At 51.0% G+C, this 27,150-nt stretch overlaps 1 protein-coding gene across 1 annotated transcript; it reads right to left on the bottom strand.

Moving 5' to 3' along the window:
• Positions 1 to 566: 566 nt before the first annotated feature.
• On the bottom strand, positions 567 to 27,150 carry CNGA4 (cyclic nucleotide gated channel subunit alpha 4). Its single transcript, XM_073669446.1, has 5 exons — positions 27,032 to 27,150; positions 13,516 to 13,623; positions 7,323 to 7,429; positions 3,404 to 4,399; positions 567 to 958 (listed from the first exon to the last, which is right to left on the bottom strand). Exons 1-5 carry the CDS (start codon positions 27,148 to 27,150, stop codon positions 567 to 569), a joined length of 1,722 nt encoding a protein of 573 aa, XP_073525547.1.

The following is a 27,150-nucleotide window of genomic DNA, read 5'->3' on the forward strand; positions in this document are numbered from 1 at the left end:
TCCGGGGGATCTGTGGAGGGAGCAGTTATGGGGGATCTGTGGAGGGAGCAGTTATAGGGGATCTGTGGATGACGCGCTGTTATGGGGGATCTGTGGATGACGCGCTGTTATGGGGATCTGTGGATGGAGCAGTTCCGGGGGATCTGTGGAGGGAGCAGTTCCGGGGGATCTGTGGAGGGAGCAGTTCCGGGGGATCTGTGGAGGGAGCAGTTCCGGGAGATCTGTGGAGGGAGCAGTTCCGGGGGATCTGAGGAGGGAGCAGTTCCGGGGGATCTGTGGAGGGAGCAGTTCCGGGGGATCTGTGGAGGGAGCAGTTCCGGGAGATCTGTGGAGGGAGCAGTTCCGGGGGATCTGTGGAGGGAGCAGTTCCGGGGGATCTGAGGAGGGAGCAGTTCCAGGAGATCTGTGGAGGGAGCAGTTCCGGGGGATCTGAGGAGGGAGCAGTTCCGGGGGATCTGTGGATGACACTGCCCTCTCCCGTGCCCTGGCGGGGGTCTGTTGTGGGTGGTACACCATCTGTCTCTTCCTTTCTTCCTGCTCTTTTACATGGCGCTCGGTGGCTGGTGTCACTGTCCGGCTTCGAGCCCCGGCACAGACTCCTCTTCCTCCCACAGACTTATCTCCCACTCCAGGCGTTTAATCCTCTGGCACATTTTGACGGCGCTGGACTCGAGCTCGGCCAGGAGTCGGGCCAGCTTGGTCTGCAGAGATTCCAGGTTGCCCTCCAGCCTCTTCAGCTTCAGCTCCAGCTCTTGTTGTTTGGCCACCAGCTCCGCGGCCAAGTTTTCATCCAGTTTATTCATCTTGAGCAGAATCTCTCGGCCCTTCTCCTCCAGCATGGCCTTGGCATCAGGGTACTCAGTGAGGACATCCGTCAGGTCTTCCTTGGAAAGGCAAAACAGATCGGAGTAGCCGATGCTTCTGATGTTTGCCGTCCTGCGGTTCCCAGACGTGTTACCTGCAAGATAAAACTCATCCTAGAGACGTACAAGAATAAAAGTCCCATATACTGCCCTACACGGCAAAGAACGTGTACCGTCATACCACTGCAGAAATATGGATATGATCTCTGAGGGGATCACAGGAGGTCACATTCAGGCTTCAGAACATTATGTCCCAACAGCCACAAACATTGGATAGAAAAAGTCTACACGCCCCTGATAAAATACCAGGGTTTTGGCATATAAAAAAATCCAACAAAGAGCAAACATTTCAGAACTTTTCCCCCCTTTTTCAGCGCGGCACATCTAGAATTGGAGATCTTTACCAGCTCCTCTTTGCAGCAGCTCCACACCTGTTAGATTGGATGGCACCTCCCGTGTACAGCGCCCTCTTCATGTCACCACAGATTGTCCCTTGGGTTCAGGTCTGCGCTCGGCTGTTACAGAACTTCCATCTTCTTCTGTAGAAACCATTCTTGTGCTGACTTGGAGGTCGCTTAGGGGCGTTGACTGCAGAAAGATGAAATTCCTCCTCATCTTTAACTTTTTAGCAAGGGCCTGAGGGTTCTGATGTAAAATTGCCTATTTGTTTTGTTCATAATTCCCTCCCCCTTGTCTAAAGCCCCAGGTATAGCTGACAAAAAACAGCCCCCAAGCACAATACTGCCTCCACCATGCCTCACTATGGGGATGGTGATCTTCTGGTGATTCCGGGTGTCGGATTTGTGCTTTCTGGAATTATGGCGACAAAGTTCCCCCTCTGTCTCATCATACAGAACACGTTTCTGCTTCTGGCTGACGTGAAGGAGGTTTAGGTAACACATCGCTGGGTCTGGAGGTTCTCTGTAATATAAGGCTCCATGTTGTGTCCCCCCCCCCCCCCTGACCCCACAGGCCGAATACAGGAGATTGTGGTCACATGCTGGACACAACCAGGACTGGCCAGAAATCTCTGCTGTTCCTTTAATATTTCCCTTGGACTCTTGGCAGCCTTCTGCAGCAATATTCTTCTTGACTTTTCCTCAATTTTTGAGGGAGGTCCGGTTCTTGGTAACGTCATTGTGGTGTTAGATTCAGCCCGTTCTTGATGATCTTTTCAAATGATCCAAGTGTTTATGTTAGATGTAATGCCTGGGAAAAGTTTTTGTACCTCCTCCTGACTGACAACTTTCCACAATGAGATCCTTTGCTGTGTTGTCAGCTGTTTACAGACCAGAAAATGTCAGGAGAATCCTCCTAGAGCAGCGACACTTTCTCTGGGGTTAATCAGGTTCGCTGTAAATGAAGGCGGCCGAGTACTGACTACTATGTAATATGGGGGCTTATAAATTATACTGAAACATGCGCCTGTGAGAGGGGGTGACTGGTCGGCACGCCTGCAGAGGTGGGAAGCGTATTGGATCCTGTGCATGGAGCCCCGAGCACCATCAGGTTTGTACTCCAGGACAGATCTTTTGTATTATTATTAGGATAACCTTTATAGGGTGGTTTCACGTTTTGTGCATATTTGTTTGTTTTTTTCCTTTTATATGTTTTGGCTTATAATGAATATTAGGTTAATTATCCTGTATAAATATTATGCTGTGCTATTGGCTCTTAGATGAGCGGCATCTTCATGTGAGGTCGTGTGTGAACAAGTACTTAAAGACTTCAAACCTTTGGTGGGAGCTGGATTTTTTTCTCCTTATACCTTACTGCACCTGGGATCCGGACCCCTTGCACAGCTCCCATCCAGGAACGACTACCCTCATCGGTGAGCTGATGTCATCTCCTCGCTATATTGGGCGCTCACACTTATGCAACCGCAGTATTGTAGTCCTTTATTTTCACTTCCCCTCACAATGATTTCAGCTGTTTCTCCCTGGATTTGTGCAGATTATGGCGACACTAAAGGGGGGAAAGTTCTGAAATGATTCTTCTTGACTTTTTTACATGGCAAAAACCTGGGATTTTACCAGGGGTGGCACATAGTGGGGGCATAAAATCCAACATGGCTGGTAGAATAGGGATGCTTTCAGAGTTTGTACCAAGATGTGACATTATAGCATCTTAATTGTTGGGGTCCGACTGCTGGGTCCTCAGCTGTATGTGGTGGTCCCTTAGAGTCCTCAATCTCTGCTCCATTCGGTCGAGCGCCATTCTTGGGATTGCTGAGGATCCAATCATTGAATTCCCAGGGATCAAGCAGATTATGGATCAGGGATAACTTTATATCTTGGTACAAACCATCTACGTCCTGCTCCATAGTCACAACCCATCCCGAAAAAAACCAGCGACCAGGCTAGGCCGGCACATTTTGGGTGGGCGTTTCACAAGCCTGGCTCTGTTTCAGTCTGGGGTGGCACCTTAATTTGCAGAGACTGTATATGAGAATTATGAGAGACCTGGTATTTCGGGACTGTTAGCAGCTATGTGGATCGGAGGGGCTCTGCACCTCACATTCATCCCTCACAGTAGCTCACCTTTTATATTGAGGATGCTGATCTCTCCGAAGTACATGCCTTCCCCAAGGACTGCAAACTGCGTGACACCATCATCGGCCACCACGGCCAGCTTCCCCTCCTTGATGATGTACATTTCTCGGCCGATGTCCCCCTTCTTGCACACATACTCCCCGGGGCTGTAGACTTGGGGCTTCAGCTTCAGCACCAGCTCCTCCAGGAGACTCTTCTCGCAGTGCTGGAAGATCTGCACTTTGCTGAGTGTGGACATGTGGACACTGACGGCCACTTCCACCCGCAGCTTCTCAGGCAAATTCTGCAATATCTGGTCCTCGTTGGTCAGCTTCTTATTGATCTGCAGGTGCTGGTGCCAGGCTATAACCTTCTTCTTCAGGCTCCTGTTCACCTTGTACATCTTCATGTACAGCTTGACCTGGTCGTAGTTGGGGTAGAAGGACTTGTCCGCACTGTTCACGTTGGAGACCACAGAGCTGATGCTTCCCATGATGGTGGCAAATCCGAGGACAGCAATGAGAAAGTCCACCACCATGAAAATATACTCCTCCTCCTGCATTGGGGACGGGATGTCCCCCACCGTGGTTAGGATGAGGGTAGAGAAGTAGAAGCTATACACATACTGACGCCCCAGACGTCCAAACTCAGGGTCCGAGATGTTGGGGTACACCCATACATCCTTACCGAACCCTACGTAACTAGAGAGGGCGAAGTACACGCAGCTGTTCCAGTGAATGACCACGAAGATGTAGGCCATTAGCTTGGAGATTCGGAAGACGTTGGGGTAGGGGATCCTCGTCTCCGTGCGATCGAACGACTCAAAGAGACGGTGGAAGCGGAGAAATCTATTGACTCGGACGGCGGGAGTGTGAATGCCAAGCCGAAAATACAGGAAGTCAGTGGGAAGGACGGAGAGAAGGTCCCAACGGAATTTAGAAGAACGGAGGTACTGACCCGCGATCAGGCGTCTATCAGTGACCAAGATCCCCTCCTGCAAAAAACCTATGGAGAAAACCGAGACGTATCACCGGGTGTAAGATATCACACACAACCAATGTACCGCCTGTGCCCTCCTGTACTGATCGCCTTATATCAGGTCTATTCCTCCAGTCACCTCCAGAGCTGCAGTCACTATTCTGCTGTTACATCGTGTCTTATCCTCCAGTCACCTCTAGAGCTGCAGTCACTTCTCTGCTGTTACATCACGTCTTATCCTCCAGTCACCTCCAGAGCTGCACTCACTATTCTGCTGTTACATCGTGTCTTATCCTCCAGTCACCTCCAGAGCTGCACTCACTATTCTGCTGTTACATCATGTCTTATCCTCCAGTCACCTCCAGAGCTCCAGTCACTATTCTGCTGTTACATCGTGTCTTATCCTCCAGTCACCTCTAGAGCTGCAGTCACTTCTCTGCTGTTACATCACGTCTTATCCTCCAGTCACCTCCAGAGCTGCACTCACTATTCTGCTGTTACATAGTGTCTTATCCTCCAGTCACCTCCAGAGCTCCAGTCACTATTCTGCTGTTACATCATGTCTTATCCTCCAGTCACCTCCAGAGCTGCAGTCACTATTCTGCTGTTACATCGTGTCTTATCCTCCAGTCACCTCCAGAGCTGCAGTCACTATTCTGCTGTTACATCATGTCTCATCCTCCAGTCACCTCCAGAGCTGCACTCACTATTCTGCTGTTACATCGTGTCTTATCCTCCAGTCACCTCCAGAGCTGCGGTCACTATTCTGCTGTTACATTGTGTCTTATCCTCCAGTCACCTCCAGAGCTACAGTCACTATTCTGCTGTTACATCAGGTCTTTTCCTCCAGTCACCTCCAGAGCTGCAGTCACTATTCTGCTGTTACATAGTGTCTTTTCCTCCAGTCACCTCCAGAGCTCCAGTCACTATTCTGCTGTTACATCATGTCTTATCCTCCAGTCACCTCCAGAGCTGCAGTCAGTATTCTGCTGTTACATCATGTCTTATCCTCCAGTCACCTCCAGAGCTGCAGTCACTATTCTGCTGTTACATCATGCTTTATCCTCCAGTCACCTCCAGAGCTGCAGTCACTATTCTTCTGTTACATCGTGTCTTATCCTCCAGTCACCTCCAGAGCTGCAGTCACTATTCTGCTAATACATCATGCTTTATCCTCCAGTCACCTCCAGAGCTGCAGTCACTATTCTTCTGTTACATCGTGTCTTATCCTCCAGTCACCTCCAGAGCTGCAGTCACTATTCTGCTAATACATCATGTCTTATCCTCTAGTCACCTCCAGAGCTGCAGTCACTATTCTGCTGTTACATCGTGTATTATCCTCCAGTCACCTTCAGAGCTGTAGTCACTATTCTGCTGTTACATCGTGTCTTATCCTCCAGTCACCTCCAGAGCTGCAGTCACTATTCTGCTGATACATCATGTGTTATCCTCCAGTCACCTCCAGAGCTGCAGTCACTATTCTGCTGTTACACCGTGTCTTATCCTCCAGTCACCTCCAGAGCTGCAGTCACTATTCTGCTGTTACATCATGTCTTATTCTCCAGTCACCTCCAGAGCTGCAGTCACTATTCTGCTGTTACATCATGCTTTATCCTCCAGTCACCTCCAGAGCTGCAGTCACTACACTGCTGTTACATTGTGACTTATCCTCCATTCACCTCCAGAGCTACAGTCACTATTCTGCTGATACATCATGTGTTATCCTCCAGTCACCTCCAGAGCTGCAGTCACTATTCTGCTGTTACACCGTGTCTTATCCTCCAGTCACCTCCAGAGCTGCAGTCACTATTCTGCTGTTACATCATGTCTTATCCTCCAGTCACCTCCAGAGCTGCAGTCACTATTCTGCTGTTACATCATGCCTTATCCTCCAGTCACCTCCAGAGCTGCGGTCACTATTCTGCTGTTACATTGTGTCTTATCCTCCAGTCACCTCCAGAGCTGCAGTCACTATTCTGCTGTTACATCATGCTTTATCCTCCAGTCACCTCCAGAGCGGCAGTCACTATATTGCTGTTACATTGTGTATTATCCTCCAGTCACCTCCAGAGCTGTAGTCACTATTCTGCTGTTACATCGTGTCTTATCCTCCAGTCACCTCCAGAGCGGCAGTCACTATATTGCTGTTACATTGTGTATTATCCTCCAGTCACCTCCAGAGCTGTAGTCACTATTCTGCTGTTACATCGTGTCTTATCCTCCAGTCACCTCCAGAGCTGCAGTCACTATTCTGCTGTTACATCATGCTTTATCCTCCAGTCACCTCCAGAGCTGCAGTCACTATTCTGCTGTTACATCAGGTCTTATCCTCCAGTCACCTCCAGAGCTGTAGTCACTATTCTGCTGTTACATCGTGTCTTATCCTCCAGTCACCTCCAGAGCTGCAGTCACTATTCTGCTGTTACATCATGCTTTATCCTCCAGTCACCTCCAGAGCTGCAGTCACTATTCTGCTGTTACATCAGGTCTTATCCTCCAGTCACCTCCAGAGCTGCAGTCTCTATTCTGCTGTTACATCAGGTCTTATCCTCCAGTCACCTCCAGAGCTGTAGTCACTATTCTGCTGTTACATCGTGTCTTATCCTCCAGTCACCTCCAGAGCTGCAGTCACTATTCTGCTGTTACATCATGCTTTATCCTCCAGTCACCTCCAGAGCTGCAGTCACTATTCTGCTGTTACATCATGCTTTATCCTCCAGTCACCTCCAGAGCTGCAGTCACTATTCTGCTGTTACATCATGCTTTATCCTCCAGTCACCTCCAGAGCTGCGGTCCCTATTCTGCTGTTACATAGTCTCTTATCCTCCAGTCACCTCCAGAGCTGCATACAAACTGTTGCTAGTACACTGGAGTATGACAATGTGCCCGGGATGCTTTCTCAGGGTCACACGTCTTCGCTGTCCTTCTCCGGCCGTACCATGTGACGCACCTGTATGGAAGTTGGCGATTATGTCCATGATGTACAGGATGTCGCAGAGATAATCCAGGCTCAGCCACATCAGGAGGTAGCGGTGCTGGAGCTCCGTGAAGCAGGACCTGGGGACATGGGGGGAGATATCGGTCCATTCTGCCGAATACAGAGCTCTGCACAACCTGTGAACACTGACCAGGGGGCACGCTACACGGGGGGCAAACTACTCGGGGGGCAAATTACACGGGGGGCACACTGCACGGGCGGCAAACTTCACAGGGGGCAAACTTCACAGGGGGCAAACTTCACAGGGGTACACTGGACAGGGGCAAACTACACGGGGGTACACTGCACAGGGGGCAAACTACACGGGGGTACACTGCACGCGGGCAAACTACACGGGGACAAGCTACACGGGGGGCACATTGCACGGGGCAAACTACATGAGGGGCACACTGCACGGGGGAAAACTTCATGGGGGCACACTGCAAGGGGGCACACTGCACTTGGTGCAAACTGCACAGGAGGCAAACTGCACGGGGGGCAATCTACACAGGGGGGACACTGCACGGGGGGCAAACTACATGGGGGGCACAATGCACCGGGGGCACAACGCACGGGGACAAGCTACACGAGGGGCACACTGCACGGGGGGGGCAAACTACACAGGGGGCACATCATCTAGAGTAATACTACATCGTGTGCTCATTACACTTTGCATGGGAACACTACAGGTGCAGATTACATAGGGCACATTACAGAAGGGTTGATTACACAGGGGCACTTTACAAGAGAGCACATTGCATGGTGAATGGTGTCTCTGGCTCCTCCCTCATCCTGTCTCTCTGGCCCCACCTTCATCCTGTCTCTTTGGCTCCTCCCTCATCCTGTCTCTCTGGCTCCTTCCTCATCCTGTCTCTCTGGCTCCTCGCTCATCCTGTTTCTCTGGCTCCTCCCTCATCCTGTCTCTCTGGCTCCTCCTTTATCCTGTCTCTTTGGCTCCTCACTCATCCTGTCTCTCTGGCTCCTCCCTCATCCTGTCTCTTTGGCTCCTCCCTCATCCTGTGTCTCTGGCTCCTCCCTCTTCCTGTGTCTCTGGCTCCTCCCTCATCCTGTCTCTCAAGCTCCTCCCTCATCCTGTGTCTCTGGCCCTTCCCTAATTCTGTCTCTCTGGCTCCTCTCTCATCCTGTCTTTCTAGCTCCTCCCTCATCTTGTCTCTCTGGCTCCTCCCTCATCCTGTCTCTCTGGCTCCTCCCTCATCCTGTCTTTCTGGCTCCTCCCTCATCCTGCCTTGCTCGCTCTTCCTTTATCCTGTCTCTCTGGCTTCTCCCTCATCCTGTGTATCTGGCTCATCCTTCATCCTGTCTCTCTGGCTCCTCCCTCACCCTATCAGGCTCCACCCTAATTCTGTCTTTTTGGCTCCTCCCTCATCCTGTTTCTCTGATTCCTCCCTCATCCTTTCTCTCAGGCTCCTCCCTCATACTTTCTTTCTGGCTCCACCCTCATTCTGTCTTTCTGTGTCCTCCCTCATCCTATCTCTCTGGCTCCTCCCTCATCCTGTCTCTCTGGCTCCTCCCTCATCCTGTCTCTGGCTTATTCCTCATCCTGTCTCTCTGGCTCCTATCTCATCCTGTCTCTCTAGCTCCTCCCTCATCCTGTCTCTCTGGCTCCTCCCTCATCCTGTCTCTCTGGCTCCTCCTTTATCCTGTCTCTTTGGCTCCTCCATCATCCTGTCTCTCTGGCTCCTCCCTCATTCTGTGTCTCTGGCTCCTCCCTCATCCTGTGTCTCTGGCTCCTCCCTCATCCTGTCTCTCAAGCTCCTCCCTCATCCTGTCTCTCAAGCTCCTCCCTCATCCTGTCTCTCAAGCTCCTCCCTCATCCTGTGTCTCTGGCCCTTCCCTAATTCTGTCTCTCTAGCTCCTCTCTCATCCTGTCTTTCTAGCTCCTCCCTCATCTTGTCTCTCTGGCTCCTCCCTCATCCTGTCTCTCTGGCTCCTCCCTCATCCTGCCTCGCTCGCTCTTCCTTTATCCTGTCTCTCTGGCTTCTCCCTCATCCTGTGTATCTGGCTCATCCTTCATCCTGTCTCTCTGGCTCCTCCCTCACCCTATCAGGCTCCTCCCTCATCCTGTCTATCAGGCTCCACCCTAATTCTGTCTTTCTGGCTCCTCCCTCATCCTGTTTCTCTGATTCCTCCCTCATCCTGTCTCTCTGGCTCCTCCCTCATCCTGTCTCTCTGGCTCCTCCCTCATCCTGTCTCTCTGGCTCCTCCGTCATCATGTCTCTCTGGCTCCTCCCTCATCCTGTCTCTCTAGCTCCTCCCTCATCCTGTCTCTCTGGCTCCTCACTCATCCTGTCTCTCAGGTTTGTCCCTCATACCTTCTTTCTGGCTCCACCCTCATTCTGTCTTTCTGGCTCCTCCCTCATTCTATCTTTCTGGCTCCTCCCTCATCTTGTCTCTCTGGCTCCTCCCTCATCCTGTCTCTCAGGCTCCTCCCTCATCCTGTCTCTCAAGCTCCACCCTCATCCTGTGTCTCTGGCCCTTCCCTAATTCTGTCTCTCTGGCTCCTTCCTCATCCTGTCTCTCTGGCTCCTCTTTCATCCTTTCTTTCTAGCTCCTCCCTCATCCTGTCTCTCTGGCTCCTCCCTCATCATGTCTCTCTGGCTCCTACCTCATCCTGTCTCTCTAGCTCCTCCCTCATCTTGTCTCTCTGGCTCCTCCCTCATCCTGTCTCTCAGGTTTGTCCCTCATACCTTCTTTCTGGCTCCACCCTCATTCTGTCTTTCTGGCTCCTCCCTCATTCTATCTTTCTGGCTCCTCCCTCATCCTGTCTCTCTGGCTCCTCCCTCATCCAGCCTCTCTGGCTCCTCCCTCATCCTGTCTCTCTGGCTCCTCCCTCATCCTGTCTCTCTGGCTCCTCCGTCATCCTGTCTCTCTGGCTCCTCCCTCATCCAGCCTCTCTGGCTCCTCCCTCATCCTGTCTCTCTAGCTCCTCCCTCATCCTGTCTCTCAGGCTCCTCCCTCATCCTATGTCTCTGGCTCCTCCCCCATCCTGTCTCTCTGGCTCCTCCCTCATCCTGTCTCTCTGGCTCCTCCCTCATCCTGTCTCTCTGGCTCCTTCCTCATCCTGTCTCTCTGGCTCCTCCCTCATCCTGTCTCTCTAGCTCCTCCCTCATCCTGTCTCTCTGGCTCCTCCCTCATCCAGCCTCTCTGGCTCCTCCCTCATCCTGTCTCTCTGGCTCCTCCCTCATCCTGTCTCTCTGGCTCCTCCCTCATCCTATCTCTCTGGCTCCTCCCCCATCCTGTCTCTCTGGCTCCTCCCTCATCCTGTCTCTCTGGCTCCTCCCTCATCCTATCTCTCTGGCTCCTCCCCCATCCTGTCTCTCTGGCTCCTCCCACATCCTGTCTCTCTGGCTACTCCCTCATCCTGTCTCTCTGGCTCCTCCCTCATCCTGTCTCTCTGGCTCCTCCCTCATCCTGTCTCTCTGGCTCCTCCCTCATCCTGTCTCTCTAGCTCCTCCCTCATCCTGTCTCTCTGGCTCCTCCCTCATCCTGTCTCTGGCTCATTCCTCATCCTGTCTCTCTGGCTCCTCCCTCATCCTGTCTCTCTGGCTCCTCCCTCATCCTGTCTCTCTGGCTCCTTCCTCATCCTGTCTCTCTGGCTCCTCCCTCATCCTGTCTCTCTGGCTCCTTCCTCATCCTGTCTCTCTGGCTCATTCCTCATCCTGTCTCTCTGGCTCCTCCCTCATCCTGTCTCTCTGGCTCCTCCCTCATCCTGTCTCTCTGGCTCCTCCCTCATCCTGTCTCTGGCTTATTCCTCATCCTGTCTCTCTGGCTCCTCCCTCATCCTGTCTCTCTGGCTCCTCCCTCATCCTGTCTCTCTGGCTCCTCCCTCATCCTGTCTCTCTGGCTCCTCCCTCATCCTGTCTCTCTGGCTCCTTCCTCATCCTGTCTCTCTGGCTCCTCCCTCATCCTGTCTCTCTGGCTCATTCCTCATCCTGTCTCTCTGGCTCCTCCCTCATCCTGTCTCTCTGGCTCCTCCCTCATCCTGTGTCTCTGGCTCCTCCCTCATCCTGTCTCTCTCGCTCATTCCTCATCCTGTCTCTCTGGCTCCTTCCTCATCCTGTCTCTCTGGCTCCTCCCTCATCCTGTCTCTCTGGCTCCTTCCTCATCCTGTCTCTCTGGCTCATTCCTCATCCTGTCTCTCTGGCTCCTCCCTCATCCTGTCTCTCTGGCTCCTCCCTCATCCTGTCTCTCTGGCTCCTCCCTCATCCTGTCTCTGGCTTATTCCTCATCCTGTCTCTCTGGCTCCTCCCTCATCCTGTCTCTCTGGCTCCTCCCTCATCCTGTCTCTCTGGCTCCTCCCTCATCCTGTCTCTCTGGCTCCTCCCTCATCCTGTCTCTCTGGCTCCTTCCTCATCCTGTCTCTCTGGCTCCTCCCTCATCCTGTCTCTCTGGCTCATTCCTCATCCTGTGTCTCTGGCTCCTCCCTCATCCTGTCTCTCTCGCTCATTCCTCATCCTGTCTCTCTGGCTCCTTCCTCATCCTGTCTCTCTGGCTCCTCCCTCATCCTGTCTCTCTGGCTCCTCCCTCATCCTGTCTCTCTGGCTCCTCCCTCATCCTGTCTCTCTGGCTCCTCCCTCATCCTATCTCACTGGCTCCTCCCCATCCTGTCTCTCTGGCTCCTCCCTCATCCTGTCTCTCTGGCTCCTCCCTCATCCTGTCTCTCTGGCTCCTCCCTCATCCTGTCTCTCTGGCTCCTCCCTCATCCTGTCTCTCTAGCTCCTCCCTCATCCTGTCTCTCTGGCTCCTTCCTCATCCTGTCTCTCTGGCTCATTCCTCATCCTGTCTTTCTAGCTCCTCCCTCATCTTGTCTCTCTGGCTCCTCCCTCATCCTTTCTCTCTGGCTCCTCCCTCATCCTGCCTTGCTCGCTCTTCCTTTAGCCTGTCTCTCTGGCTTCTCCCTCATCCTGTGTATCTGGCTCATCCTTCATCCTGTCTCTCTGGCTCCTCCCTCACCCTATCAGGCTCCTCCCTCATCCTGTCTATCAGGCTCCACCCTAATTCTGTCTTTCTGGCTCCTCCCTCATCCTGTCTCTCTGGCTCCTCCCTCATCCTGTCTCTCTGGCTCCTCCCTCATCCTGTCTCTCTGGCTCCTCCCTCATCCTGTCTCTCTGGCTCCTCCCTCATCCTGTCTCTCTGGCTCCTCCCTCATCCTGTCTCTCTAGCTCCTCCCTCATCCTGTCTCTCTGGCTCCTCCCTCATCCTGTCTCTCTAGCTCCTCCCTCATCCTGTCTCTCTGGCTCCTCCCTCATCCTGTCTCTCAGGTTTGTCCCTCATACCTTCTTTCTGGCTCCACCCTCATTCTGTCTTTCTGGCTCCTCCCTCATTCTATCTTTCTGGCTCCTCCCTCATCTTGTCTCTCTGGCTCCACCCTCATCCTGTCTCTCTGGCTCCTCCCTCATCCTGTCTCTCTGGCTCCTTCCTCATCCTGTCTCTCTGGCTCATTCCTCATCCTGTCTTTCTAGCTCCTCCCTCATCTTGTCTCTCTGGCTCCTCCCTCATCCTATCTCTCTGGCTCCTCCCCCATCCTGTCTCTCTGGCTCCTCCCTCATCCTGTCTCTCTGGCTCCTCCCTCATCCTGTCTCTCTGGCTCCTCCCTTATCCTGTCTCTCTGGCTCCTCCCTCATCCTGTCTCTCTGGCTCCTCCCTCATCCTGTCTCTCTGGCTCATTCCTCATCCTGTCTCTCTGGCTCCTCCCTCATCCTGTCTCTCTGGCTCCTCCCTTATCCTGTCTCTCTGGCTCCTCCCTCATCCTGTCTCTCTGGCTCCTCCCTCATCCTGTCTCTCTGGCTCCTTCCTCATCCTGTCTCTCTGGCTCCTTCCTCATCCTGTCTCTCTGGCTCCTCCCTCATCCTGTCTCTCTGGCTCCTTCCTCATCCTGTCTCTCTGGCTCCTCCCTCATCCTGTCTCTCTGGCTCCTCCCTCATCCTGTCTCTCTGGCTCCTCCCTCATCCTGTCTCTCTGGCTCCTCCCTCATCCTGTCTCTCTGGCTCCTCCCTCATCCTGTCTCTCTGGCTCCTCCCTCACCCTGTCTCTCTGGCTCCTCCCTCAGATCACTCCTATGATTTCAGGCCCTGTGTCACTATAGTTTGTTGCAGAGAGCATGAGACAATTTTCATCTTCTTCCTTATGGTGGGCCTGGCTCTACCTGCAGATGATGACCACCCAGTTGTAGGTGATGGGGATGACCATGATATTGAGCCAGGCGTAGTACCAGCTTCCTGCCGGGTCCAGGATCCAGGCCCGCTTCTGGGTGCTGCAAAGATAACCAGACCCCTCCTGTAAATCGCTATGGACCATGCTGACTGTCAGTGAATGGGAACCATTGTTCTCGTCTGACCTCACACTTCTCCCGGCTGAGGAATGTCCTCAAGGCTCAGGGCTTAATCCAGCAGTGGAGCAGGAACCATCAGCTCCGTCCTCCACCATTCAGTCTATATAGAGAGGCGCTCTACATCACCTGACTAGCAATTGGGAAGAAGAGAGGGACACAGGAGAAATGTACTGTGAGGACATCATACTGTGTGTGGAGGAATGTACTGTGAGGACATCATACTGTGTGGGGGAATGTACTGTGAGGACATCATACTGTGTGTGGAGGGAATGTACTGTGAGGACATCATACTGTGTGTGGAGGAATGTACTGTGAGGACATCATACTGTGTGTGGAGGAATGTACTGTGAGGACATCATACTGTGTGTGGGGGAATGTACTGTGAGGACATCATACTGTGTGTGGGGGGAATGTACTGTGAGGACATCATACTGTGTGTGGAGGAATGTACTGTGAGGACATCATACTGTGTGTGGGGGAATGTACTGTGAGGACATCATACTGTGTGTGGAGGAATGTACTGTGAGGACATCATACTGTGTGTGGGGGAATGTACTGTGAGGACATCATACTGTGTGTGGGGGGAATGTACTGTGGGGATATCATACTGTGTGTGGAGGAATGTACTGTGGGGATATCATACTGTGTGTGGGGGAATATACTGTGAGGACATCATACTGTGTGTGGAGGAATGTACTGTGAGGACATCATACTGTGTGTGGGGGAATGTACTGTGAGGACATCATACTGTGTGTGGGGGGAATGTACTGTGGGGATATCATACTGTGTGTGGGGGAATATACTGTGAGGACATCATACTGTGTGTGGAGGGAATGTACTGTGAGGACATCATACTGTGTGTGTGGGGAATGTACTGTGAGGACATCATACTGTGTGTGGAGGAATGTACTGTGAGGACATCATACTGTGTGTGGGGGAATGTACTGTGAGGACATCATACTGTGTGTGGGGGAATGTACTGTGGGGACATCATACTGTGTGTGGGGGAATGTACTGTGAGGACATCATACTGTGTGTGGGGGGAATGTACTGTGGGGATATCATACTGTGTGTGGGGGAATATACTGTGAGGACATCATACTGTGTGTGGGGGAATGTACTGTGGGGATATCATACTGTGTGTGGGGGAATATACTGTGAGGACATCATACTGTGTGTGGGGGGAATGTACTGTGAGGACATCATACTGTGTGTGGGGGGAATGTACTGTGGGGATATCATACTGTGTGTGGGGGAATATACTGTGAGGACATCATACTGTGTGTGGGGGGAATGTACTGTGGGGACATCATACTGTGTGTGGAGGGAATGTACTGTGGGGACATCATACTGTGTGTGGGGGAATGTACTGTGGAGACATCATACTGTGTGTGGGGGAATGTACTGTGGGGACATCATACTGTGTGTGGGGGAATGTACTGTGGGGACATCATACTGTGTGTGGGGGAATGTACTGTGGGGACATCATACTGTGTGTGCGGGGGAATGTACTGTGGGGACATCATACTGTGTGTGGAGGAATGTACTGTGGAGACATCATACTGTGTGTGGGGGAATGTACTGTGGGGACATCATACTGTGTGTGGGGGAATGTACTGTGGGGACATCATACTGTGTGTGGAGGAATGTACTGTGAGGACATCATACTGTGTGTGGAGGAATGTACTGTGGAGACATCATACTGTGTGTGGGGGAATGTACTGTGAGGACATCATACTGTGTGTGGGGAATGTACTGTGAGGACATCATACTGTGTGTGGAGGAATGTACTGTGAGGACATCATACTGTGTGTGGGGAATGTACTGTGAGGACATCATACTGTGTGTGGAGGAATGTACTGTGGGGACATCATACTGTGTGTGGGGGAATGTACTGTGGGGACATCATACTGTGTGTGGGGGAATGTACTGTGGGGACATCATACTGTGTGTGCGGGGGAATGTACTGTGGGGACATCATACTGTGTGTGGAGGAATGTACTGTGGAGACATCATACTGTGTGTGGGGGAATGTACTGTGGAGACATCATACTGTGTGGGGGGGAATGTACTGTGAGGACATCATACTGTGTGTGGAGGAATGTACTGTGGAGACATCATACTGTGTGTGGGGGAATGTACTGTGGAGACATCATACTGTGTGGGGGGGAATGTACTGTGAGGACATCATACTGTGTGTGGAGGAATGTACTGTGAGGACATCATACTGTGTGTGGAGGAATGTACTGTGGAGACATCATACTGTGTGTGCGGGGGAATGTACTGTGAGGACATCATACTGTGTGTGGAGGGAATGTACTGTGGGGACATCATACTGTGTGTGGAGGAATGTACTGTGGAGACATCATACTGTGTGTGGGGGAATGTACTGTGAGGACATCATACTGTGTGTGGGGGAATGTACTGTGGGGACATCATACTGTGTGTGGAGGAATGTACTGTGAGGACATCATACTGTGTGTGGGGAATGTACTGTGAGGACATCATACTGTGTGTGGGGGAATGTACTGTGAGGACATCATACTGTGTGTGGGGAATGTACTGTGAGGACATCATACTGTGTGTGGGGGAATGTACTGTGAGGACATCATACTGTGTGTGGGGGAATGTACTGTGGGGACATCATACTGTGTGTGGAGGAATGTACTGTGAGGACATCATACTGTGTGTGGGGAATGTACTGTGAGGACATCATACTGTGTGTGGGGGAATGTACTGTGAGGACATCATACTGTGTGTGGGGGAATGTACTGTGAGGACATCATACTGTGTGTGGGGGAATGTACTGTGAGGACATCATACTGTGTGTGGGGAATGTACTGTGAGGACATCATACTGTGTGTGGGGAATGTACTGTGAGGACATCATACTGTGTGTGGGGAATGTACTGTGAGGACATCATACTGTGTGTGGGGGAATGTACTGTGAGGACATCAGACTGTGTGTGGGGGAATGTACTGTGGGGACATCATACTGTGTGTGGTGGAATGTACTGTGGAGACATCATACTGTGTGTGGGGGAATGTACTGTGGAGACATCATACTGTGTGTGGGGGAATGTACTGTGGGGACATCATACTGTGTGTGGGGGAATGTACTGTGGGGACATCATACTGTGTGTGGGGGAATGTACTGTGGGGACATCATACTGTGTGTGGGGGAATGTACTGTAGGGACATCATACTGTGTGTGGGGGAATGTACTGTGGAGACATCATACTGTGTGTGGAGGAATGTACTGTGGGGACATCATACTGTGTGTGGGGGAATGTACTGTGGGGACATCATACTGTGTGTGGAGGGAATGTACTGTGGGGACATCATACTGTGTGTGGGGGAATGTACTGTGGGGACATCATACTGTGTGTGGAGGGGGATGTACTGTGGGGACATCATACTGTGTGTGGAGGGAATGTACTGTGGAGACATCATACTGTGTGTGGGGGGAATGTACTGTGGAGACATCATACTGTGTGTGGAGGAATGTACTGTGAGGACATCATACTGTGTGTGGGGGAATGTACTGTGGGGACATCATACTGTGTGTGGAGGGAATGTACTGTGGGGACATCATACTGTGTGTGGGGGAATGTACTGTGGAGACATCATACTGTGTGTGGAGGGGGATGTACTGTGGGGACATCATACTGTGTGTGGGGACATCATACTGTGTGTGTGGAATGTACTCTGAGGATATCATACTGTGTGTGGGGGAATGTACTGTGGAGACATCATACTGTGTGTGGGGGAATGTACAGTGGGGATATCATACTGTGTGTGAGGGGAATGTACTGTGAGGACATCATACTGTGTGTGTGGAATGTACTCTGAGGATATCATACTGTGTGTGGGGGAATGTACTGTGAGGACATCATACTGTGTGTGGGGGAATGTACTGTGGGGACATCATACTGTGTGTGGGGGAATGTACTGTGAGGACATCATACTGTGTGTGGAGGAATGTACTGTGGGGACATCATACTGTGTGTGGGGGAATGTACTGTAGGGACATCATACTGTGTGTGGGGGAATGTACTGTGGAGACATCATACTGTGTGTGGAGGAATGTACTGTGGGGACATCATACTGTGTGTGGGGGAATGTACTGTGGGGACATCATACTGTGTGTGGGGGAATGTACTGTGGGGACATCATACTGTGTGTGGAGGGGGATGTACTGTGGGGACATCATACTGTGTGTGGAGGGAATGTACTGTGGGGACATCATACTGTGTGTGGAGGAATGTACTGTGAGGACATCATACTGTGTGTGGGGGAATGTACTGTGGGGACATCATACTGTGTGTGGAGGGGGATGTACTGTGGGGACATCATACTGTGTGTGGAGGGAATGTACTGTGGAGACATCATACTGTGTGTGGGGGGAATGTACTGTGGAGACATCATACTGTGTGTGGAGGAATGTACTGTGAGGACATCATACTGTGTGTGGGGGAATGTACTGTGAGGACATCATACTGTGTGTGGGGAATGTACTGTGAGGACATCATACTGTGTGTGGTGGAATGTACTGTGGAGACATCATACTGTGTGTGGGGGAATGTACTGTGGAGACATCATACTGTGTGTGGGGGAATGTACTGTGGGGACATCATACTGTGTGTGGGGGAATGTACTGTGGGGACATCATACTGTGTGTGGGGGAATGTACTGTGGGGACATCATACTGTGTGTGGGGGAATGTACTGTGGGGACATCATACTGTGTGTGGGGGAATGTACTGTAGGGACATCATACTGTGTGTGGGGGAATGTACTGTGGAGACATCATACTGTGTGTGGAGGAATGTACTGTGGGGACATCATACTGTGTGTGGGGGAATGTACTGTGGGGACATCATACTGTGTGTGGAGGGAATGTACTGTGGGGACATCATACTGTGTGTGGGGGAATGTACTGTGGGGACATCATACTGTGTGTGGAGGGGGATGTACTGTGGGGACATCATACTGTGTGTGGAGGGAATGTACTGTGGAGACATCATACTGTGTGTGGGGGGAATGTACTGTGGAGACATCATACTGTGTGTGGAGGAATGTACTGTGAGGACATCATACTGTGTGTGGGGGAATGTACTGTGGGGACATCATACTGTGTGTGGAGGGAATGTACTGTGGGGACATCATACTGTGTGTGGGGGAATGTACTGTGGAGACATCATACTGTGTGTGGAGGGGGATGTACTGTGGGGACATCATACTGTGTGTGGGGACATCATACTGTGTGTGTGGAATGTACTCTGAGGATATCATACTGTGTGTGGGGGAATGTACTGTGGAGACATCATACTGTGTGTGGGGGAATGTACAGTGGGGATATCATACTGTGTGTGAGGGGAATGTACTGTGAGGACATCATACTGTGTGTGTGGAATGTACTCTGAGGATATCATACTGTGTGTGGGGGAATGTACTGTGAGGACATCATACTGTGTGTGGGGGAATGTACTGTGGGGACATCATACTGTGTGTGGGGGAATGTACTGTGAGGACATCATACTGTGTGTGGAGGAATGTACTGTGGGGACATCATACTGTGTGTGGGGGGAATGTACTGTGGGGACATCATACTGTGTGTGGAGGAATGTACTGTGGGGACATCATACTGTGTGTGGAGGGGGATGTACTGTGGGGACATCATACGGTGTGTGGGGGGAATGTACCGTGGGGACATCATACTGTGTGTGGAGGAATGTACTGTGAGGACATCATACTGTGTGTGGGGGAATGTACTGTGGGGACATCATACTGTGTGTGGAGGGGGATGTACTGTGGGGACATCATACTGTGTGTGGAGGAATGTACTGTGGGGACATCATACTGTGTGTGGGGGAATGTACTGTGAGGACATCATACTGTGTGTGGGGGAATGTACTGTGGGGACATCATACTGTGTGTGGAGGGGGATGTACTGTGGGGACATCATACTGTGTGTGGAGGAATGTACTGTGAGGACATCATACTGTGTGTGGAGGAATGTACTGTGGGGACATCATACTGTGTGTGGAGGGGGATGTACTGTGGGGACATCATACTGTGTGTGGAGGAATGTACTGTGGGGACATCATACTGTGTGTGGGGGAATGTACTGTGAGGACATCATACTGTGTGTGGAGGAATGTACTGTGAGGACATCATACTGTGTGTGGAGGAATGTACTGTGAGGACATCATACTGTGTGTGGGGGGAATGTACTGTGGGGACATCATACTGTGTGTGGGGGGAATGTACTGTGGGGACATCATACTGTGTGTGGAGGAATGTACTGTGGGGACATCATACTGTGTGTGGGGGAATGTACTGTGAGGACATCATACTGTGTGTGGGGAATGTACTGTGGAGACATCATACTGTGTGTGGGGGAATGTACTGTGGGGACATCATACTGTGTGTGGGGGAATGTACTGTGGGGACATCATACTGTGTGTGGGGGAATGTACTGTGGGGACATCATACTGTGTGTGTGGAATGTACTGTGAGGATATCATACTGTGTGTGGGGGAATGTACTGTGGAGACATACTGTGTGTGGGGGAATGTACTGTGGGGACATCATACTGTGTGTGGGGGAATGTACTGTGGGGACATCATACTGTGTGTGGGGAATGTACTGTGGGGACATCATACTGTGTGTGGAGGGGGATGTACTGTGGGGACATCATACTGTGTGTGGGGACATCATACTGTGTGTGTGGGGGAATGTACTGTGGGGACATCATACTGTGTGTGGAGGGGGATGTACTGTGGGGACATCATACTGTGTGTGGAGGGAATGTACTGTGGTGACATCATACTGTGTGTGGGGGAATGTACTGTGGGGACATCATACTGTGTGTGGAGGAATGTACTGTGAGGACATCATACTGTGTGTGGGGAATGTACTGTGAGGATATCATACTGTGTGTGGGGGAATGTACTGTGGAGACATCATACTGTGTGTGGGGGAATGTACTGTGAGGACATCATACTGTGTGTGGGGGAATGTACTGTGGGGACATCATACTGTGTGTGTGGAATGTACTGTGAGGATATCATACTGTGTGTGGGGGAATGTACTGTGGAGACATCATACTGTGTGTGGGGGAATGTACTGTGGGGACATCATACTGTGTGTGGGGGAATGTACTGTGGGGACATCATACTGTGTGTGGGAAATGTACTGTGGGGACATCATACTGTGTGTGGAGGGGGATGTACTATGGGGACATCATACTGTGTGTGGGGACATCATACTGTGTGTGTGGGGGAATGTACTGTGGGGACATCATACTGTGTGTGGAGGGGGATGTACTGTGGGGACATCATACTGTGTGTGGAGGGAATGTACTGTGGTGACATCATACTGTGTGTGGGGGAATGTACTGTGGGGACATCATACTGTGTGTGGAGGAATGTACTGTGGGGACATCATACTGTGTGTGGAGGAATGTACTGTGGGGACATCATACTGTGTGTGGAGGAATGTACTGTGGGGACATCATACTGTGTGTGGAGGGAATGTACTGTGGGGACATCATACTGTGTGTGGAGGAATGTACTGTGGAGACATCATACTGTGTGTGGGGGAATGTACTGTGGGGACATCATACTGTGTGTGGGGGGAATGTACTGTGGAGACATCATACTGTGTGTGGGGGAATGTACTGTGGGGACATCATACTGTGTGTGGAGGGAATGTACTGTGGAGACATCATACTGTGTGTGGGGGAATGTACTGTGGGGACATCATACTGTGTGTGGGGGAATGTACTGTGGGGACATCATACTGTGTGTGGGGGAATGTACTGTGGGGACATCATACTGTGTGTGGGGGGAATGTACTGTGGGGACATCATACTGTGTGTGGGGGAATGTACTGTGGGGACATCATACTGTGTGTGGGGGGAATGTACTGTGAGGACATCATACTGTGTGTGGGGGGAATGTACTGTGGAGACATCATACTGTGTGTGGGGGAATGTACTGTGGGGACATCATACTGTGTGTGTGGGGGAATGTACTGTGGAGATATCATACTGTGTGTGGAGGAATGTACTGTGAGGACATCATACTGTGTGTGGAGGAATGTACTGTGAGGACATCATACTGTGTGTGGAGGAATGTACTGTGGAGACATCATACTGTGTGTGGGGGAATGTACTGTGGGGACATCATACTGTGTGTGGGGGAATGTACTGTGGGGACATCATACTGTGTGTGGGGGAATGTACTGTGGGGACATCATACTGTGTGTGGGGGAATGTACTGTGGGGACATCATACTGTGTGTGGAGGAATGTACTGTGGAGACATCATACTGTGTGTGGGGGAATGTACTGTGGGGACATCATACTGTGTGTGGGGGAATGTACTGTGGGGACATCATACTGTGTGTGGGGGGAATGTACTGTTGGGACATCATACTGTGTGTGGGGGAATGTACTGTGGGGACATCATACTGTGTGTGGGGGGAATGTACTGTGAGGACATCATACTGTGTGTGGGGGAATGTACTGTGGGGACATCATACTGTGTGTGGGGGAATGTACTGTGGGGACATCATACTGTGTGTGGAGGAATGTACTGTGGGGACATCATACTGTGTGTGGGGGGAATGTACTGTGGGGACATCATACTGTGTGTGGGGGAATGCACTGTGGGGACATCATACTGTGTGGGGGGAATGTACTGTGGGGCATCATACTGTGTGTGGGGGAATGTACTGTGAGGACATCATACTGTGTGTGGGGGAATGTACTGTGAGGACATCATACTGTGTGTGGGGGAATGTACTGTGGGGACATACTGTGTGTGGGGGAATGTACTGTGAGGACATCATACTGTGTGTGGAGGAATGTACTGTGAGGACATCATACTGTGTGTGGGGGGAATGTACTGTGGGGACATCATACTGTGTGTGGGGGAATGTACTGTGAGGACATCATACTGTGTGTGGAGGAATGTACTGTGGAGACATCATACTGTGTGTGGGGGGAATGTACTGTGAGGACATCATACTGTGTGTGGAGGAATGTACTGTGAGGACATCATACTGTGTGTGGGGGGAATGTACTGTGAGGACATCATACTGTGTGTGGGGAATGTACTGTGAGGACATCATACTGTGTGTGGGGGAATTTACTGTGAGGACATCATACTGTGTGTGGAGGAATGTACTGTGGGGACATCATACTGTGTGTGGGGGAATGTACTGTGAGGACATCATACTGTGTGTGGGGAATGTACTGTGGAGACATCATACTGTGTGTGGGGGAATGTACTGTGGGGACATCATACTGTGTGTGGGGGAATGTACTGTGGGGACATCATACTGTGTGTGGGGGAATGTACTGTGGGGACATCATACTGTGTGTGTGGAATGTACTGTGAGGATATCATACTGTGTGTGGGGGAATGTACTGTGGAGACATACTGTGTGTGGGGGAATGTACTGTGGGGACATCATACTGTGTGTGGGGTAATGTACTGTGGGGACATCATACTGTGTGTGGGGAATGTACTGTGGGGACATCATACTGTGTGTGGGGACATCATACTGTGTGTGTGGGGGAATGTACTGTGGGGACATCATACTGTGTGTGGAGGGGGATGTACTGTGGGGACATCATACTGTGTGTGGAGGGAATGTACTGTGGTGACATCATACTGTGTGTGGGGGAATGTACTGTGGGGACATCATACTGTGTGTGGAGGAATGTACTGTGAGGACATCATACTGTGTGTGGGGAATGTACTGTGAGGATATCATACTGTGTGTGGGGGAATGTACTGTGGAGACATCATACTGTGTGTGGGGGGAATGTACTGTGAGGACATCATACTGTGTGTGGGGGAATGTACTGTGGGGACATCATACTGTGTGTGGGGGGAATGTACTGTGGAGACATCATACTGTGTGTGGGGGAATGTACTGTGGGGACATCATACTGTGTGTGTGGGGGAATGTACTGTGGAGATATCATACTGTGTGTGGAGGAATGTACTGTGAGGACATCATACTGTGTGTGGAGGAATGTACTGTGGAGACATCATACTGTGTGTGGGGGAATGTACTGTGGGGACATCATACTGTGTGTGGGGGAATGTACTGTGGGGACATCATACTGTGTGTGGGGGAATGTACTGTGGGGACATCATACTGTGTGTGGGGGAATGTACTGTGGGGACATCATACTGTGTGTGGAGGAATGTACTGTGGAGACATCATACTGTGTGTGGGGGAATGTACTGTGGGGACATCATACTGTGTGTGGGGGAATGTACTGTGGGGACATCATACTGTGTGTGGGGGGAATGTACTGTTGGGACATCATACTGTGTGTGGGGGAATGTACTGTGGGGACATCATACTGTGTGTGGGGGGAATGTACTGTGAGGACATCATACTGTGTGTGGGGGAATGTACTGTGGGGACATCATACTGTGTGTGGGGGAATGTACTGTGGGGACATCATACTGTGTGTGGAGGAATGTACTGTGGGGACATCATACTGTGTGTGGGGGGAATGTACTGTGGGGACATCATACTGTGTGTGGGGGAATGCACTGTGGGGACATCATACTGTGTGGGGGGAATGTACTGTGGGGCATCATACTGTGTGTGGGGGAATGTACTGTGAGGACATCATACTGTGTGTGGGGGAATGTACTGTGAGGACATCATACTGTGTGTGGGGGAATGTACTGTGGGGACATACTGTGTGTGGGGGAATGTACTGTGAGGACATCATACTGTGTGTGGAGGAATGTACTGTGAGGACATCATACTGTGTGTGGGGGGAATGTACTGTGGGGACATCATACTGTGTGTGGGGGAATGTACTGTGAGGACATCATACTGTGTGTGGAGGAATGTACTGTGGAGACATCATACTGTGTGTGGGGGGAATGTACTGTGAGGACATCATACTGTGTGTGGAGGAATGTACTGTGAGGACATCATACTGTGTGTGGGGGGAATGTACTGTGAGGACATCATACTGTGTGTGGGGAATGTACTGTGAGGACATCATACTGTGTGTGGGGGAATTTACTGTGAGGACATCATACTTTGTGTGGAGGAATGTACTGTGGGGACATCATACTGTGTGTGGGGGAATGTACTGTGAGGACATCATACTGTGTGTGGGGAATGTACTGTGGAGACATCATACTGTGTGTGGGGGAATGTACTGTGGGGACATCATACTGTGTGTGGGGGAATGTACTGTGGGGACATCATACTGTGTGTGGGGGAATGTACTGTGGGGACATCATACTGTGTGTGTGGAATGTACTGTGAGGATATCATACTGTGTGTGGGGGAATGTACTGTGGAGACATACTGTGTGTGGGGGAATGTACTGTGGGGACATCATACTGTGTGTGGGGTAATGTACTGTGGGGACATCATACTGTGTGTGGGGAATGTACTGTGGGGACATCATACTGTGTGTGGAGGGGGATGTACTGTGGGGACATCATACTGTGTGTGGGGACATCATACTGTGTGTGTGGGGGAATGTACTGTGGGGACATCATACTGTGTGTGGAGGGGGATGTACTGTGGGGACATCATACTGTGTGTGGAGGGAATGTACTGTGGTGACATCATACTGTGTGTGGGGGAATGTACTGTGGGGACATCATACTGTGTGTGGAGGAATGTACTGTGAGGACATCATACTGTGTGTGGGGAATGTACTGTGAGGATATCATACTGTGTGTGGGGGAATGTACTGTGGAGACATCATACTGTGTGTGGGGGAATGTACTGTGAGGACATCATACTGTGTGTGGGGGAATGTACTGTGGGGACATCATACTGTGTGTGTGGAATGTACTGTGAGGATATCATACTGTGTGTGGGGGAATGTACTGTGGAGACATCATACTGTGTGTGGGGGAATGTACTGTGGGGACATCATACTGTGTGTGGGGGAATGTACTGTGGGGACATCATACTGTGTGTGGGAAATGTACTGTGGGGACATCATACTGTGTGTAGGGGAGAATGTACTGTGGGGACATCATACTGTGTGTGGGGGAATGTACTGTGAGGACATCATACTGTGTGTGGGGGGAATGTACTGTGAGGACATCATACTGTGTGTGGAGGAATGTACTGTGAGGACATCATACTGTGTGTGGGGGGAATGTACTGTGAGGACATCATACTGTGTGTGGGGAATGTACTGTGAGGACATCATACTGTGTGTGGGGGAATTTACTGTGAGGACATCATACTGTGTGTGGGGGAATGTACTGTGGGGACATCATACTGTGTGTGGGTGAATGTACTGTGGGGCATCATACTGTGTGTGGGGAATGTACTGTGGGAACATCATACTGTGTGTGGGGGGAATGTACTGTGGGGACATCATACTGTGTGTGGGGGGAATGTACTGTGGGGACATCATACTGTGTGTGGGGGAATGTACTGTGGGGACATCATACTGTGTGTGGGGGGAATGAACTGTGGGGGACATCATACTGTGTGTGGGGGGAATGTACTGTGGGGGCATCATACTGTGTGTGGGGAATGTACTGTGGGGACATCATACTGTGTGTGGAGGAATGTACTGTGGGGACATCATACTGTGTGTGGAGGAATGTACTGTGAGGACATCATACTGTGTGTGGGGGGAATGTACTGTGAGGACATCATACTGTGTGTGGGGGAATGTACTGTGGGGACATCATACTGTGTGTGGAGGAATGTACTGTGAGGACATCATACTGTGTGTGGGGGGAATGTACTGTGGGGACATCATACTGTGTGTGGGGGGAATGTACTGTGGGGACATCATACTGTGTGTGGGGGGAATGTACTGTGGGGGCATCATACTGTGTGTGGGGGAATGTACTGTGGGGGCATCATACTGTGTGTGGGGAATGTACTGTGGGGGCATCATACTGTGTGTGGGGGGGAATGTACTGGGGGGACATCATACTGTGTGTGGGGGAAACTACGGGGGCCATGAGATCAGTAACATACTGTGTGGGAGCATCTTGGGCTTCACAAGAAGCATACATTTGTGTGGGCTCATAGAAAAAATTGGGCTTAGTGTTAAATAAAGGTTACCGTGCAGTGCTGTAAAATGCTTCATTCTTTTTTTTTTTCCTTTTGTAATTGGGAGAAATGAGGTTTGTTACAATGTATCAGTAAGAGCCATCAGCCTGGATGGAGCTCACATAGGATTGCCTTCTTGATCCATTCTGGGTCGCTGATACATTGTCACCAACCTCTATCTGTATTCAGTAGGAGACTTCTCTCAGGTCCCATCCTCACGTTTATCTCCTGCTCCTCGTACCTGGGGTTTTCCGTGCTCTCCATGGGTTTGCTCCAGGCTTTGATCTCCTCTTTCTCCATCTTCACTTCTTCCTTCATCCTCTCGGCCCGATGGGACATCATCTGGGTCAGGGTATTCAT

Source organism: Phyllobates terribilis, unplaced genomic scaffold (assembly GCF_046119375.1).
Source record: "Phyllobates terribilis strain yellow unplaced genomic scaffold, ASM4611937v1 Scaffold_2__4_contigs__length_985480577, whole genome shotgun sequence".
NCBI classification, from domain to species: Eukaryota; Metazoa; Chordata; class Amphibia; order Anura; family Dendrobatidae; genus Phyllobates; species Phyllobates terribilis.